Source organism: Osmerus mordax, chromosome 13 (genome assembly GCF_038355195.1).
Source record: "Osmerus mordax isolate fOsmMor3 chromosome 13, fOsmMor3.pri, whole genome shotgun sequence".
NCBI lineage: Eukaryota > Metazoa > Chordata > Actinopteri > Osmeriformes > Osmeridae > Osmerus > Osmerus mordax.
This window is the reverse complement of record NC_090062.1, coordinates 9,500,051-9,517,942: the sequence shown is the minus strand read 5'-3', so window position 1 is coordinate 9,517,942 and position 17,892 is coordinate 9,500,051. Positions and strand designations below refer to the sequence as shown.

The 17,892-nt window shown below is 40.9% G+C and overlaps 1 protein-coding gene across 2 annotated transcripts; it reads left to right on the top strand.

Annotated features, from left to right (window-relative positions):
- The first annotated feature begins 4,617 nt into the window (after positions 1–4,617).
- On the top strand, positions 4,618–17,690 carry smad3a (SMAD family member 3a). Of its 2 annotated transcripts, XM_067248711.1 has the most exons (8): positions 4,618–5,001; positions 8,589–8,782; positions 9,026–9,160; positions 10,550–10,675; positions 11,657–11,869; positions 12,103–12,240; positions 12,332–12,476; positions 13,462–17,690. In XM_067248711.1, exons 1-8 carry the CDS (start codon positions 4,799–4,801, stop codon positions 13,583–13,585), a joined length of 1,278 nt encoding a protein of 425 aa, XP_067104812.1. In that variant the 5' UTR covers positions 4,618–4,798; the 3' UTR covers positions 13,586–17,690. The 2 variants fall into 2 exon arrangements, with proteins under 2 accessions (XP_067104812.1, XP_067104813.1); XM_067248712.1 differs by lacking the exon at positions 13,462–17,690 and having other exon boundaries at positions 12,103–12,248; positions 12,332–12,471.
- Positions 17,691–17,892: the final 202 nt, after the last annotated feature.

Here is a 17,892-nt window from a genome sequence, read left to right as displayed (position 1 = left end):
TCTGTGGACTGTGGATGTTATTTGCATCCTAATGTTAAACAGCTCACATCTGGCCCAGAATTGATGTTACCACAATGTTCCTAATCTTGGTTTGCACATGTACCCAATAATGTTTTCAGTGAAAAAGGTTGTGAAATGTGGTGAACAAAAGCTATTTTTGTAACTTCACCTAAGAGCTAAAACTACTGAGAGCTGTTAAAAAGATAAGCTTTTACACACTTCATCTCAAAATCTTTCTTAAAGGCTACAACTTATTCCAGGAAGAACCAATTTTTCATCTAAAAAGTAATAACAGGGATTTGTTGATAACACATTGTGGAAACATTTAACGACAACATTAACAGCCTATGGAATATGATAATGATGATAGCAACAATAACAATGTTCTTCTCTCTCGTTTTGCAAGTAGGGGAATACAATAGTAGCCCAAGGATATTATTTGCATATCAACTACAGAGATTCAATGGGCTGTGACCGAATGCTGGATTGTCTGTGCATAAAATATCTTAAATAGGCAGGTCTAGATCAAAAAATGCAAATGAAAGACAAGAACAGCAATTATGTTCATGGTTTGAGTATAGTATTTCACAGTGTAGGTGAAGGTGGAGTGTTTTTGTTCAATATTATGCTCAACATAAACTACTTCTACATCTATAATGTAATCGTCATCAACTACTTGTAATTGAATGACAATGAACCCTAGGCTTACCTGGTAGAGTAGTTGAAGAGCAGAAAAATATATTCATTTTGCCTTGAAGTTTTTCAGTTTCATGCATATTGTTCTCTTATCGTAACTAGACTGTCACTTTTTTATTTTTCATCATTAAATATTTAATGCTTCTGGTAGCATTGCAATTTAATCAAAACATTGAATTGAAATCATCTTATAGAGGTGGTTGCAGTGACAAGGTTTCGCCACGTGAAGGCACCACATAACTATACTTCTGCAGCATTTCTTAACACTGTGATGCTCAAAACAGGATCATTAAGAGAATACACTCATTCAACTGGATATGCTATCTGTAAAAAAATAATTTAACAACCTATTGATGGAATCAGGTTAGACTAAATGGTATGGAAACGTTTAATAATATTTTCCAGCTATACAATTGGGTTTACTCTCTAATTAAACTGTTGCTTTTACATTTAATTCATACATCGTCATAATAGGCCTTAAACTTTCCCCCTTAAAATAAATAAGCCCTTAAAATAAAATTATTGTGTGTCATAAACTCACTGTTTAATCTCAACATTTAAAATTTTGAACTAACCTTAGTGAGTATGGAAACATCCAAGTCATGACTCATCATCTCGCTGTTGAGTCATGAGTAACCAGAGAATGACAGAGTGACATCATGCTGAGCTGACAGTTACCCAGTTTGCAGTTCTCTATGCTTTATGCCTGAAAACAGAAAGCAGTAATTCAGTGTGAGTCATTAAGGAGATAGCATGGTTGTGAGAGGATTATCAGAATGACTATACACACTCTTACTGAAGCTGGGAGAACCCAGATGTGACTCAAAGTAATCAACTCGTTGTGTTTCTCCCTATTTGTAAATGTATGAGGTCTGACTAAAGTGAACTTTGTATCACCCAGAAATCACACCAGTACAAAGGAACAGTCACTTGACTGTTCCTTTGTACTGGTCCCACTCAGCAGACTTTGCTTGGCTGAGTGGGCCCTCATCATGTCTGACACATTGCAGTTTGAGAGAACACAAACATGTCACATTGTGCCAGTGTGGCTATTTGTCAAGAGTGACAATGCCCTAACAGAACGGTTCACCGGTCTAAATTGTGTGAAAAAAATAAAAATCTATAAAACAATGAATACAGTCTTCTGTATTAATTTGAATGGTGCTATTCAGGACTGTATGTTTAAGCAAGTTCTACATTGAGTGCTGTAATCCTCTTTCTGCTCCCAACAAAGACAAAAGTCCCAAAACAAATAGTTTGTCTTCTGTTATCTTATCCATTCCAAAAAAGAAAATAACTCTTCCTGTTGTTAGTGTGGCAATAAGTACTAGCTTGCGCAAAAAGTAAGGTTTCCAACGATTTGTTATCCAGGAAGTATGACCTGACAAGTTCCCTACTAAAGTTGTCAAATACCACTGCCCAAAGAAATAGGGGTTGGGCTTTCAGTACACTATGTGCTTTCTCAGACTGGGAGCTGTCACGGCAGCTGAGATTGATGGCTCTCATAGTATTGCCAAGGAGATTCGTGAAAATATTACCAAACAGCAGCTGTCAACAGTTTGCCCCGAGCTTGGTTATTAAATGTATTGAAATGTAACCATTGGTGTCTATCAGGTAAATTTGAAAACACACATTTATTCACACACACATAGCAAGGGCCAGCTTTCACTCTGCCACTGACTTCAGCATAGTTTATTGAACTGAGCTAATTGTCATTTGTTCTGAGTACATAATTCCAATTGTATTTCATGTAAACAGATGGGTTTCACTGGAGTAGATTTGTGATAGTAAGTATTATTATTATTATTATTACATGAGCTGGGACACAAAGCAAGTGCTGTAGTTCATGTTGTGTTGTCTCTAGCTACAGCCACAGTAGCTTCATGGGTACAAATTACAAATATATAAGTTTTACATGAGCTTAATTTAGTCTACAAGTTATTCAGATGATATTCAACAAGAAGATTCATTCAACAAACATATTAGATAATACTGTTAAAGATACCAACTTTCAAATTGTAATAGACAAAAATACTTGTGAATGCATTCTTTGCTAAGACTATTTGTTACTCATGAATTAAATTAAAATGAGACTGAGACTGCAACTCAGCTAGGGACCACCTATTTGAAAAAAATGTTTGTTATACTTCTTGTCTGCAAGAATGAAAGGTGGAAACTGTCAAAGCTTCCAGCTGATGTAAAAATATACATTGCTGTCCCACTGAAATAGATTAAAGGGAAAGGATCTGTCATGCTGAAAGATTGCTATATTTTAAGTTTAAGTTGTGCAGTGTGCAAAGGATGAATAGTGAACACTGGTCAATATGCCAGTGTGCGTACAGGGACCAAAGGAACTGTGGGTTGATGTTACTATTGTAGGATGCTAACTGTCAACTGGTGGAAGGATCAAAGGTTTGTGCTGCTTGGGGGATACAGATTTACAGTCCCTTCTATCCTTTGAAAATTTCAGAAAAAAAAAGAGATTGAGATACAGTAGCTACAATTATTCTGTTAACTTGACCATGTGGACGGCAGCAAGCTACATATTTTCATGCCGCACAATGTATATTATTTTACACCTATGGACATTCTCCACTTTCAATTGAAGTCAAGATTCCATCCAACTGGACAGACGGTGATGTGCGGTGAAACAGTTTACTACTTTTTCAAGTGTTTGCAAATAGGGCACTCAAGATTTGAAACTGTCCGCAGTAAAGAAATCCTTTTGAAGTCCAGGAACAAAGGCACTCACAGGCATCAAACTACAGGCCTGCCATCCCTTTCTGTTTGAGGATATCAGCTGTGCTACAGTACTTCTACATCTAGAGTTCGTGCAGTCAGGTCTCTCTGGCCCCCCTGCCTGTGTGCCCAAGTATGTAACATTTGCCACATAGCACTATGCATCTACGTGGAGTGCCTCGATGATAGTCCAAAACTTTATGTATCCGTGTTTGTGCATGCATAAGTGTCTGTGTGTGTGTGTGTGCTCACCAGCTGAATGTACATCTTGCCTGTGCTATAAGTCTAATGATTGCCAGTTCCCCATTGAACCCTGTTTGGAGTTTGTTGAGACAACATTTACTGGAAAGTTCTCTAGACTCTTAGAACAAGCATTTCAACAATTTACAGTTGAAAAACAGTTAGACTATTGCTATGTTGAAGTCAGTAGGCAAAAATGATCTATCATTTATCCAATAATAGTATTAAATGTCTTGCATAAAGCTTTAATTTCAGACTGTGCTTTGTGACAACCTTGTTTGTGTCCTAACACCAGTAAACAGCCTTACACCAGTTCTGAGACAGATGCAGTAAACTCAATGTTAGGGAGTGAGGTGATATTATTATTACTTTATTACTTTCCATCGACCATTCCGTTTACAAAATGCACTGTTTTCATTCAGTAATGTGATGAAAGACGCTTAATATAGCCTACCCCCAAAATGTGTAGTAGCCTACAGTGTGCCTTGCAGAGACAGCAGATTTTTACCAGCTGCTCAGCCTATGGGCTTTCACAGTTCTTCTGCAGTCTGAATTGGTTCCTACCTCGCGAGGGTATTTGCATTTGAGGCAGACTTTTTGTAGACTTCAGGTTTATCCCTTATGCGGCGGATGACTCTGAATTGGGAACAACTTTCTTGAAAAATCATCAAACAACGTCCTTGACAACACATATTTAAATAAATAAGTATAAACTATTGTAATAGTTTGTTGTAAAAAAACTAAAGCAAAAAACCCAAAAGGATCAATCGTGTTGAACTGTGTCGTGCGCGAACTACAAGAAAGCAAATGACACTTCAGACAGAGCTATTTTTGTCCGCGGAGTGTTACTGAATCTATTACTGTTAGACAATGCACACTGCTCACACACGCACACATACACACACACGCACTACTCGCGTTGAACTCGAACGAACTAGACAGTGCGCCGAAATTGAAACAATCAAACTTTAAATGTCTGAGTTTATCTGCGTGTTTATAGAGCTGCGTGTTCTTTCTAATTTCTCTTTCTGTAATCTGCCACTTGGTTTGTTTTTCAAGAGGATTTCTGTGTATATTTGCAAACCTAAGGACTTGTTACTGATAGGACTTTACTGAACTCAAAATGTCAATTTTGCCTTTCACTCCCCCCATTGTGAAAAGGCTTTTGGGTTGGAAAAAGGGAGAACAAAATGGTCAGGATGAGAAGTGGTGTGAGAAAGCAGTGAAGAGTCTGGTAAAGAAATTGAAGAAAACGGGCCAACTGGATGAATTGGAGAAAGCCATCACTACTCAGAATATCAACACGAAATGCATCACCATACCGAGGTAATGTCGATGCCATACTGTTAGTGCTAGCACCGCTCGTTACGCATCTTTTTGCATTAAATGTTTTACAAATGTGCTGTTTCAGGGTGGTTAGTCTGTGCACATTTAACATAATGTTATGGTCCGTTGGTCCCCTGTTTATTTAGTTTCCTGGTTGTCAATCCCAGACAACTAATAGTTTGCAAATCCAAGTTTTCTTTTGAGCACATTACTTTCGCATGGGTCGTACATTTAGCATGCGATTATCTGGATTGCTTGATACGGAATATTGTGGCGCTCTGCGTTAGCTAGTGCAGTGCACGGCATTTCAAAACACAAATGGAGTCGAAGTTATATAACTTGGCCTCAATCTGGGGCGGTCTCTGGTATAGTAGTTTTATGCGTGGGCAGACAGTGATCGGATTGTTTATTATCACTATGGTGTGCATCCAAATCAATCATTGTCAGATTTTCTAATTGTAGTCTTCCTGCATCCGACAGATTATATAACAAATGTAGCTGAATAAAAGAGGTTACATGAGCCAAATGCAATTTCTGTAACTTTCCTGCATGATATAGCAAATACAGCAGTCATAACCGAGTGTAGCTCAGTGGTAGAGAACTTTACTGCTGATCAAGAAGTCGTAGGTTCGAATCCCTCTCTGAATGTGGCTTTGGATTAAGTGTCTACTTTATGCAGAATAGTTTTATTAAACACACAGGTTGATAGCCTACGTGCTATGCAGTTAAAAGCAGCCAATTAACACAAAGTCAATAATGACATGAATTTTGTAAGTACTGTAGTAACATGTTTGCTAGTAGCCACCACCATACACTGGTTTCCTCTGTGTGGAAGTGCCCCCAACACATCAAACGCTTCTCTAACCATCAGTGCCCCCAACTGAAGCTGCTGTAGCAAAGCAGGAGACTGGCCTTGGAAATGTAGAAGTATTGGTGTTGCATCAGCAAAAACAGTCTTCAACATCTCCTGCTCTCACCCTACCCCACAGCCCCTACCCCTAAACCTAGCGGGCGGCGGGCCTATCCTCACTAACTAGGGACACTCTATCCCCCATGATCAAACTTTCTCTTTTTCACGTCCTTCCTTTACCCATCCCTTCTTTCTGCCTTTGCTCTCTTCTCCCTACCTCTAGGATAGGCCTTTGAGAGGGTGTGAAGGTCCTGGCTTGGTGCCAGGGCCCTGATGTCTGTCTTGTCCACACACGTCTTCTGGATGTAGTGTGGAAAGAAGAGGAAAGTTGAAAAGACAGATAGACAGAGAGATAGATACATTGAGATGAAACAGGAAAGTTGTATGTAAGGAAATAAACAAAGAGGATTTGGAAATGTGGAGTTTGAGGAAGAGAAAGAAGCAAAGACACACCGCAAGTAAAATAGTTTAAGTAGTCATTTGCCTACAGCAGTGTCTGAGGTTTCCTGGTTTTGGCAGCAGCTCTGGTTAGTCTGGGCAGCACATGAAGAGACACGGGAGCTGATAAGAGTGATAAAGCTGCTTTGTTTTCTCACCGCAGACAAGTGGAGAGAACAACAGTAAGAGGACATCAATGAAAGTCTGTGTGTGTGCTTGTGTCTAGGAGATAGCAAGCGGAATTCCTGACACATATTGTGTAGCAAGCATGTGCGACACCCTGTCTCTCCCTGACATGCTTCAGCGTGATGAATGAGGAAACCCGTTTTGTAACTGTGTGTGCACCCTCTTTGGCTCCATGTACTACCACACACAAACTGTGCGTGCACCTCCATGCACCACCACACCACTCTATGGTGATAGAGACCCCCACCCAAACACAGTGGTTCCTTTTTAAACGTGTCTCGTTTTAAAAGCTTGTGTCTTTATCCATCTGTCTGGGGCCACGCAGACACATCTGAGTACCCAGCATCAGTCTCAGTCTACACAGTCACCCCAGACAGTATTGTTTGTCCTTCAGTGATGTGATCCACACTGAGAGTCTGTCTGTCACAGCTCAGAAGGAGCAGGCTGGTAAACTGCAGTCATTGTTTGATTATCTGGATAGAAAAGGAGATATTGCACCGTCTGATGTAATCTATTGTACGTGTGTGTGTGTGTGTGTGCACGCGTGTGTGTGACAGAAAAAGTGTGAAAGAAAGAAAAACACTCCGGTGTGTGTGTGTGGAATGTACAGTTTTGGCAGATGGAGACAGTAGCAAGACACTGCCTGTCTCTCTATGTTGTCGTCACCGTGTGTGCGTTTCAGAGTGACTCACTCTGGCTCACAGAAAGGGCACGCTCAAGTGTCAGGGTGGATGGTACAGTGTCTGCAGACAGAGGCCCGAGACAGTAACTAAACATAACTCTACCAGCCTGTCCATCTCCTGCGTTGAAGCTCCGGTGCGTACCATCGCCCTGAGAACTCATGTTTAGATGTAACCTCAGTACACAGCGTGCGTGTGTGTGTTGGTGTGCATGTAAGGCACGGCCAGTCCCACCAAAGGAATGTGCTGCCCTGCCAAGTAACATACTATGGAGGCCTCAGGGAAGGTATGGGTTGTTTGGTTCTAAAGGTGAAGAGTTAGATTAGAGAGCACCTTGCCACGGCCTATCCCGTCTGTGGGGGGAAACGCAATGCGCACACCCACACACACCCACCTGTACACATTTCGTACATCCCTCAGATAACATGCCTGCCTTTGTGATCCTCTGGCCCCCACTACTGCTGCTGTTACCGCAAATGTATCATCTATGAGGTCATGCTTGAGGAAGTTAGCATAAACATTAACGTTTGGCCCTGGTTAGACCATTAGTCAGCTTTCATACTTTTTTTTCTGTGCCTTCCCCCTCCATACTGAAGGGGGTCTTGTGTCTGACCTGGATTCCTGGAGGCCTTGCCCTGGGTAGACATGCTGGATGAACCCAGCTGGCCTTCTCCATTCCTCATACATGCGCAAGAAAACACACTCTAGAAGCATGTCTCTCATGAAAATGCATGCACACACACATTCATCACACACAATACACACAGCCGTCATCAGAGTGAAGCCCACTGGGGCATTTAGGTTCAGACTGTCCTCATGTCCCCCCCTCGCCCTAACATATAACACCCGCTTCTTTAAATACTCATGAAGTGTCTTTGAAGAGACAGATGATTGTATGGGTCCAGAGTAGCATAGAGCAGTCAATAGGGCTGGTTTAAGACAGGTTTGGTGATGTTTCATCTAGCCATGTTTTCTATCCATCTTGTTTGTAGATCTTTCTCCAACAATGGACTCACCGAAGCCCATGCACAGCAGTTGAATCTGATGTTGTTTGAACTTGTCTGTGTAAAACTCTAAAACGTCACATCTCCTCAGGGGACGGCTAACTTGAGAGTAGTAGAGCTTGACAGTTGTCCCACCCCATTTCGAGATAGCCAAATGAAAATGTGAAAAAAACATGTGGAAAGCTGCTGCCAGTGTCTGTTTGGAATATCAGGTTGATTCAGGGCAGATCGCTACAACGAGATAATTAGGCTCGTCTTCATGTCCTCGGGTGACTCCCCTTGTATTTGTCAGCCACAGGGCTACATCTTGCTGCTGTTCCTATCCAATGGTTACCCATGTGTCCTTTCTTTCATTCCCCTGTTCTCCAGGTCTCTGGACGGCCGTCTCCAGGTGTCCCACAGGAAGGGGCTGCCCCACGTCATCTACTGCCGCCTGTGGCGCTGGCCAGACCTGCAGTCCCACCATGAGCTGCGGGCGGTGGAGCTCTGTGAGTACGCGTTTCACATGAAGAAGGACGAGGTGTGTGTCAACCCCTACCACTACCAGCGGGTGGAGACGCCAGGTAACGGCTACGTGTCATCTCTCACCATCATCCCCTCTGTGTGTCGGTGGGCAGGCACATGTCCCACAGGAATCATATAAGTTCATGCGCGCCATCCACCAAACAGCGAGATTCTAGCTTGCTATTTACATGTTACTTCATTATAATTAATTGCCGTTGTTGTGAGTGACTGTGAGTGTCTTAATGGGCAGGGCAAGTAAACAAGAGGCTGGTGTGTGTGCGTGCATGTGTATCTCCCTGCAGTACTGCCTCCAGTGCTTGTGCCCAGACACTTGGAGATCCCAAGTGAGTACCCACCACTGGATGACTACAGCCACTCCATCCCAGAGAATACTAACTTTCCTGCCGGCATCGAGCCCCAAAGCAACTACATACCAGGTGAGATAGTCTGGCAAAATTTTTTCTTTGTTTTGGTAACAATAGAATGTTCCAGAAGGAGAGATTTTAAGAATGTTCCTATGGGTTTTCTCCTCATAAATTGAGAAACTATCGTAACATAGTTAGGAGATATAAAAGCGGAAGAGAGGACACTAGAGAGACTACCTTACAGCAGGAGAGACCCAACACAGATGAGTTCAAAGTGGGGTCACTTGAGAGAAGTTTCCTGGTTTTTGATACTGGTCTCACACAGGCAATAAAAGTCATAATGTAAGATCAAATGAAAAGCTTGTACCAGGCTCACACTGGACAAGACAAACTCTTAAAATCTTGTTACTTTGTGTATACTGTACTGTGACTGTTAATGCAGCTGTAACAGTGCAATTTCCCCCAGGGATGAATAAAGTATTACCGGTACTCTAAACTTCTGACCTGAAAACCATCAACCCAAAGAGAGCCGAGCATTGAAGCTGGAGAGTACAAGAATACATTATTTTGTGATGCAATCAGCCAGAATCTCCCAGGAGTTAGCATAACTTTTGTTTTTGACTAAGCTGTGTCTGGAAAATTGTCTACGCACACTCTGCAGTTTAGCAGGGTCTTTCTGGCCTCAGGGAATGCAATCCCAAGTTCACCCATCTCATCTCTTGACTGACTCTTACTGAGGTTGGAGCTGAGCCAATGCAAACACACACTGTCCTGAGAAGGTGGACTAGTGCTGCCTGGCATTACGTGTCTGTGCTGTCCTGCTGGCTTTAGATCCAGCTTATGAAAAGCAGAGCAGCCCTCACACTAGCAACCACATACAAGCAGCTAATGCTGTTAGACCTGCCTCTGCAGCCAGCTTGTGTATACAGTTAAGCATGAACAGTATACATACTGTAGACCGAAAGTAGACAGATTTCATGCCCAATTGGTTATGGTTTTTAAATACAACTTTTAAGTACAGCAGTACTTTGTTTCTTAAGGACATGGAAAACCTTTATTCCAAGTCAGTCTTCCCAGTCTCAGTCCAGGCCAGATTTATCTGCTAAAGAAGTTATTCTAATACTTTAATATACTATGGTTTTGAACGATCTTGCAACCTACGACCTTTTGAAAGGGGTGTGTTTATCAACCAAATTAATACAAATAGAAGTGAAATGCTCCAGAGCCAGGTCAGGGTCAGAGAAGCTGGTGACAGAAGACAGCTCAGAAGACAAAGTAATGTAAATGTACTGCATGTTAAAATGTCTCTTCCTAATTAGTTTATGTGCACAATATTAGTTGGAGTACGTGAAAAGGGTAACCGTTTCTATTGGAACAGCAACATCATCTCTGTAAACTGATGTTTTGTGTGTTTGTGAACGTGCATGTTTATGTGCATTTGTATGTTTGTGTGTGTTTTAGAGACACCACCGCCAGGCTATCTCAGTGAGGATGGGGAGACCAGTGATCACCAGATGAACCACAGCATGGACACAGGCTCCCCCAACCTGTCACCAAATCCTGTCTCTCCCACACACAGCAACCTTGGTAAATCATGTGTGATTGTATGGGTTTGTGTGTGTATGTACACAAAATGGAGAAAGAGACAATTAATGGCTGCAAATGTGTGTTTTATGCCTGTATGTGCGACAGGAGCACAAACCAAACAGATGGGTGTTCCACCCCAGCCGTCCTATGGGAGTGTGCTTCCGTACTGTAACAGAGGAAGCTCTGTGATGAAAGATGGCCTTTGTCTTTCCTCCCGTGTGAACTGCTTCCATGCTAGGACACCAGTGAGCTCAATACAACATCAATAATAATATCCTCTCTTCTTATAATGGAACGGAAAACCACTGGGGGGTTGAGCCGTCAGGCTTCAGGTGAAATAACAAATGAACTTTTCACATAGCCCTGGCCCAGTTTGGGGAAAACTTACTTCCAAGATTTGACACCAATGCTGAGATGGCGTAGAGTAGTGGTAAACCAGGGTACACATGGTGTGTTACCAGGAAGTCTCTGGCCTTCCTTGTACCTGTTGAGTTTTCCACACTTCTGGTTTGTGTTTTGGGGAAATGATGTGTTTAGCTTATATGTGTTGTCTGCATTTTCTTTTGTTCCCCACACTTCTTTTTCTAATTTCTCCTTAATAAACGTATTTTTCTTTGTCCGTCTTCCCAGATTTTCTTCTTCTTTGCAATTTGTCCTCAGTTTTTGTCTTATCTTAGTCGAATAGAAAGGGACATTAATAATCTTCTCATTCTGTTTCCCTCTTCGGTTGTCTATGTATTTGCCTAAATCACTTTTTTTTGCCTTTCTATATCTTCATAAATTACAGTCCTTTGCTCCTTCTACATGTCTTTTCCCTATTTCAAATCACTTCTTTTAAAATGTAAACAGAATATAATTATATATCATATCACAATAAAAAATTTAAAAAACAGCATTCCAAGGACAATTTGGATTTTACAAAACACAATGTAAAACCAGTACAGTTAAATTAAGTTTCTTTGCCTCCTTTTCCCTCTGCAGACCTGCAGCCGGTGACGTACTGTGAGCCGGCCTTCTGGTGCTCCATCTCCTACTACGAGCTCAACCAGCGTGTGGGTGAGACCTTCCACGCCTCTCAGCCCTCCATGACAGTGGATGGCTTCACAGACCCTTCCAACTCTGAGCGTTTCTGCCTCGGCCTGTTATCTAACGTCAACCGCAACGCCGCTGTGGAACTCACACGCCGTCACATTGGTAACTACATTAGCCGTTGTACCACCGTCAGGTTAATGTGCTGTTCTTTGTCACATTCAGAATGATTTTCCTTGCCACACATTGTTACTTTTGTAAGTCATTGTACGTATGGAATTGAACGCCACTGTGATGGGTGTGTAACCTGGCAAATGTATCCAAGATTGACAATGTGTTTACGATGTAAACAAAGTTGTTGGTTTGTTGTCTGATGTTGTTTTCCATGGTCCCTCCAGGCAGGGGTGTGCGTTTGTACTACATCGGAGGAGAGGTTTTTGCCGAGTGTCTCAGCGACAGCGCCATATTTGTCCAGAGTCCCAACTGTAACCAGCGCTACGGCTGGCATCCCGCTACCGTCTGCAAGATCCCACCTGGTATGGATGTGTGTACCCACGTCATTGAATGTTTGTCTTGTGGTCTTACTCGTTGATGGTTGACTAATTGTCATGTGATGGCTTTCCTCAGGTTGCAACCTGAAGATTTTCAACAACCAGGAGTTTGCAGCTCTCTTGGCCCAATCGGTCAACCAGGGCTTTGAGGCTGTCTACCAGCTGACCCGCATGTGCACCATACGCATGAGCTTTGTCAAGGGCTGGGGAGCAGAGTACAGGTAACAACATTTAGCCAGACGTTTACTTTATTTTAGTGCTGTCAGTAAACGCGTTATTAACGGCGTTAACGCAAACCCATTTTAACAGCGTTAATATTTTTTATCGCGAGATTAACCTTTTTGGCCTAGCAAACTTAGTAGTTTTTTTCACATGCTGTTGCAACGACTACTGACGTTAGAAAACACCACACCGGATCTAGCTAGACCCGAAAAAAAACAGTAGTAGTAGGCTAACGTTACGTTTTGAGTGGATAGCGAGTGCAAGACGCCAAAATGGATGCCAATAAGATTCTGAATGGAAAGGTTACTTTAAAAAAGTTGCCAAATGGTTCCATTGACAAGACCAAATTGATCTGTATGTTTTGTCGTTGTGAACTGAGCTATCATCGCAGCACGTCCAGTTACCACTTGATGGCCAAGCAATGCGAATTTCCCGCCCCCTCGTCAAAGCCAGGCAATGTTGCAATGTTGTTTTCAATAAAAAAAAACATTTGCACTAACTAAGCAATCCAATCCACTTTTCAATGTTGATAAGAGCATTAAAATGAGAAAAAATAATGGGACAAAGAGATCAAGGGACATTTAGAATAGATAAAAATGTGCGATTAATTGCAATTAATCGCGAGTTAACTATGACATTAATGCGATTAAATATTTTAATCGTTTGACAGCACTACTTTATTTCCTTTGATCTGATTGTTTTTGGTAAAAACCCACTTTGATGAGAGATACCTGGGGCCATAGTGTCAGTCAATTTCTGTTTTACACATATAATACACATCCCACAACTTCTTCACAAGTTAGTCTTTGCTATACCTGTTTCCTTCTACATTCCTTATGTTAACCATTCCTGAAACAAATGTGCAGCTGTGGATACATCTGAAAGTCCAAACCTCTACCCAGCTCAGCTCAGTGATACAGACAGGCACGTCAGCAGTGAGAGGGGTTGTGCAAGCCTGTCACTCTCTCTTATTCTCTCTTGTAGGAGACAGACGGTGACCAGCACCCCTTGCTGGATTGAGCTGCACCTCAACGGGCCCCTGCAGTGGCTGGACAAGGTGCTCACACAGATGGGCTCCCCCAGCATCCGCTGCTCAAGTGTGTCGTAAAAGCCCACCCCTTCCTCTCAACCCCACATCACAGCATCCATCAGTAAGCCAATACACAAACTGGGAAACCTTTTCATGCCCCCCCGTCCCTCACACACACACCTCATCGTTATTGGTAGGCCTTTTTAATACGCTGGCACATTGGTGGTGAAAAGGGGTGAGTGCATTAAACAGTACCGTTGAAGTATTGTCTCCATAATATGTCCATATTTTTTTATGTGTTTTATGTACAAAAAACACTTTTTACATCTAGTGCCAAACTTGCTATAGCATGTGTGGTCGAATTTCTTTTCAAGTACATTCTAGAATGTATTTTTGAAGATTATTTTTCTGTCTTTCCTTAAACTCTCATGTTGTAGGACGTAATGACTAATGTAGATGTTCCAAAATATGTACAGGTGGCATGATTAGGCACACACAAAATTACATTTTGAACACACTTAAAAGGTGTGAATCTATTCAAAATGTCCATATTTGAGGTTGGTTATAAATGTCTCCTCTGTAGTGCACGAGGGAAATGTATGTATGTGTGTGCTTTAAGGCACCTGTATTATACTCCTACTGAAATTTTTATGGTTATTTTTATCACAAGAATGCTCTTATATAATGGCCCTAGAAGTCCCTTTTTTTCATCAGTGTAAAGAACACTTTATGAAAGTATAAAGATCATTTAATGTGCAAGGAAATGAGTGGTTCAGCCCAAATTTATTTTGTTTTATGTCAAATTAAAAAAAGACACTGCAACAATACAGTACAAACAGACTTTCCACATGCAGGTCTGCAGGTAACAATTTACACAAACACAGACAGAAAAGAAAAGAAACATGAAAACATAAGCAACACAACAGCATGATATGTCCCAGAATCTCCCCTCCCAACACACATGAAGGGTTCTAGTGCATCTTGCTGTCTAATGATCCCTACCAAATCATTCTCTGAAGAAGCTACCCCACATTTCAGTAAATTTGGACACAGAATCGTTCAGTTTACCTAGCATTAACTTGTATGTACGTATGTATGTATGTAAATCCAGTTCTTATAACTAGGTATGGTTGTATGTTTTCAGTTCCTTAGTATAATCCTGACTGCGTTACGGAAACCTGCAAGGACTAATCCAAACTGTGCCGTAAGTTCAGCTGGTAGAACAGATTTGTCTCCCAGAAAGCAGAATTGTGCCGAGCTTGGCAGCTTATCCAGCTTCTTAAACCACTCGGGTCCAACATGGGGAAAACAACGGGACAGTCCCACATCAGATGTAGAAAAGTATGCAGAGAACTCTTACATTTCCACTCATTGCTTTGAATTAGACCAAACTTTTTAAATCTGACTGGAGTCCAATAATATCAAATAATTTATGTAACTAATACATCACATCTTTATATCTCTTACTGGCAAACTCATGTTAGGGACAGTTTTCTTGTTAAAGCTCAATGTTGAACTCCTTTCGCCATATTATCCTCAAATTCAATGTTTTACCATACAGAGCATGTGTTGCCATTTTATCAAATACAGAGGATAATGGTAACCTTTAAAAATCTACGTGATTGGTGGTATAAAGTCCCCTTTATCAATTAAAAAATATTTAATTTTACTCCTGATAGGAGTTAAACACTCCATTCCCAAATAGTTCAGCAATTGTGGCTAAACCCTTAGTGTGCCATACCCTCCAACATTATCACTCATCAAGCGCTCTCCAAATTGTCCCCCAAGTCCCGTCAAGTAGCATATACTGTACTGGGTGCCATGTCTTAGTTGGTTTGTCACCAGTACCTTGGATGGGTTCCCTGAATACCTCAGAACAGAGAAGTCTGTCAGTGTTTGGCCTAATCCATCTTGTTGGAAACAGCCCAGCACTCCAGATCATTCCTCTGATCCCAGTTGATTAGGACTGTGGATTTGAACCTTGGTCCAGATGTCTCTCGAAACAGGGTATGATTTCTACGTGTATTACGGTTCATCCACTTGGACATGTTGCTTTGCTCTAAGTGATTTTAGATTCTGTGTTTATGAATGACAAAATGAACAAGGGGAAACACAAATGTAGGTCTGTAATGACTTCCCAGTGGTTATGATGGTTATACGTTGAAACACTTTGTTGCTCAGTTACACCGTAATTCCTAGTCAGTTGTTATCATTGTAAGTTTATAACTTTGTTAAACACCAGTGAATGCTGTCCTGTGTACAGTTTTTACACGAGAATATAGTAGTGAATGTTTTCGTTTTAGTGCCACGTGTCCAAGCGAATCCATCATCACACTGTAATAATAATCTCTCTTATATAGCTAGACTAAGGATGCCATAAACTCCAATTCAGTGCCAAATGGAAGAAAAGCATAGCTCTGATCTGATTTAGTGCACAGTTGGTTCTAGCAGATGTAGCAGAGGATTATTGGGCCACGTCACACAATTACATCATTCCTCTAAAATGACAATACAAATGTTGAAAACTATGGCACCTCAAGCAGCCAGCATAGTTGACAAAGTGAACTTTCTGTACAAGGAAAAAGAAAGGCCTGTTTGTAAACAATGCATACAATTATGCAATTTGAGGCTAGTCTGAAAGCCTGTACAGACCGCAGTTTTGTATTTGCATATGGTATTTTGCTTTCTGTACACTACTTGAGTATGAATATTTCAAAACTGTTTACCAATTTCCTACATTTTATGTTTTCAGATCAATTCATTGATTTGTCTGATAGTATCTAGAGAAGCAAAAAGTATTGTTCCTCTGCCTTGCTACTGAAGCAGGTATAAATAATTAACGTGCGATTTACAGAAGTTTAGACTTCTGCTATTGTGACATCCCCAATTTACATCCACATTTAACAGAGCCAGATGTTTAACTATTCATTAGCATAGACCATGGAAGTGCACAAGCATGCACATTCTAAAGTGTTCAACCTCGTTGGTCTTAGGGACCTTGTCTATTATGGTTTCTCATTGACTTGATCCTCTTTGGACCACCTCAATGTTTTAAATTATAAACAAACTGATACAAATGCATGTTTTCTCTTTGTACTGGATCTGTTTTGCTATCAAGTATTTTTTTTTAACTTTTGTGCATTTTTGCATTCTTGTCAGCATTGCAATTGAGACAAAAACTGCTGGCAGGGTCTGTGAATGCTGTCCTTGTATTTTTGTACCAGAAAGGAAAGTGTTTTGGGGAAAACAGAGTTTATTTTAGAAACGGAAATGGTTGGGATTTGTAGATACACAATAGAACCAAGTTTTCTCAGTCTGTGGGACCTTATATAATGTGCCCTCTTTAAGGAGTAGGGATGAAAATGGGTTTGTGTATGCACCTGCCTGTGTAGGCAGTTGTGTGTTTGTTCATGTATCTTCATGACTTATGCCGCTAATGCTCTTTATGGTTTTGGGCAAAAGGAGAAAAGAAGGGAAATCATGCATGCTGACATGCTGTGTGATCTACGACAGTTGCATGCTTACATTACAGGCCCCTCTATATAACATACTGTATAAATTGTTCCTTGAATGGAATTATGTCTGAGTGCTTGCATTGCTCCTCACTATGTCTAAAACAGTACTGTACATCGGCATATTTAGGAAAGCAGGTGCTAGGGAATATGGCTAGCAATAGATCAAATGTGCATTCTCAAGTGTCTTACCTCTTACTAGCCCAATGGTGCTACCTTTTTACATGCAAAACCTAGGAAGTGTGTGTAAAGATAGGTGAAAAAGCATATACAATCTAGAGTTTCAGGAGATGAGGCAAGGCTGTCCATTGTTCCCTAATTTTTCACCTCTTGCCAAATATTGTCAAAAAGCTAGTGTCCTAAACAGTTTCAGATGAGGTAGTATCTACTGATCTGAGATTAGATTTCTAGAAAAGGGTAAACATTTATGTCAAGCAATTGGCAATTAAAAACGCCATAACGAATACATTTCCTCAGTAGGGAACACATGTCTTCTGGATGCTCTTCAACTGATTGTGCTTCTTCTGTTCTCTCTCTATTTTCCTGTTACTTTACATATGTGTTGTTTGTTTGCTCTGAATTGTTTTAGATGTTTTATTTGTATAAAGATATACCCCTGTTTTTTCTCTTTAAAAACTGTAAAATAAATAAATTGCTATTTGTTTTTGTTATTGGTATTTTATGACTATTTCATACTTTTTACAGGTTTTACACAGGACTAGACAGGTGTTGAAATGATTTTTTATTTTACCGTTTAACTATGTATGTTTTTGCACTTAACAATACTGTTCTTGGCAAACTGTTTTACTTACCATGTACTATTACACAGATATTGTTAATTATGTAGAATGTTACTAACTTGGATGAGAAATT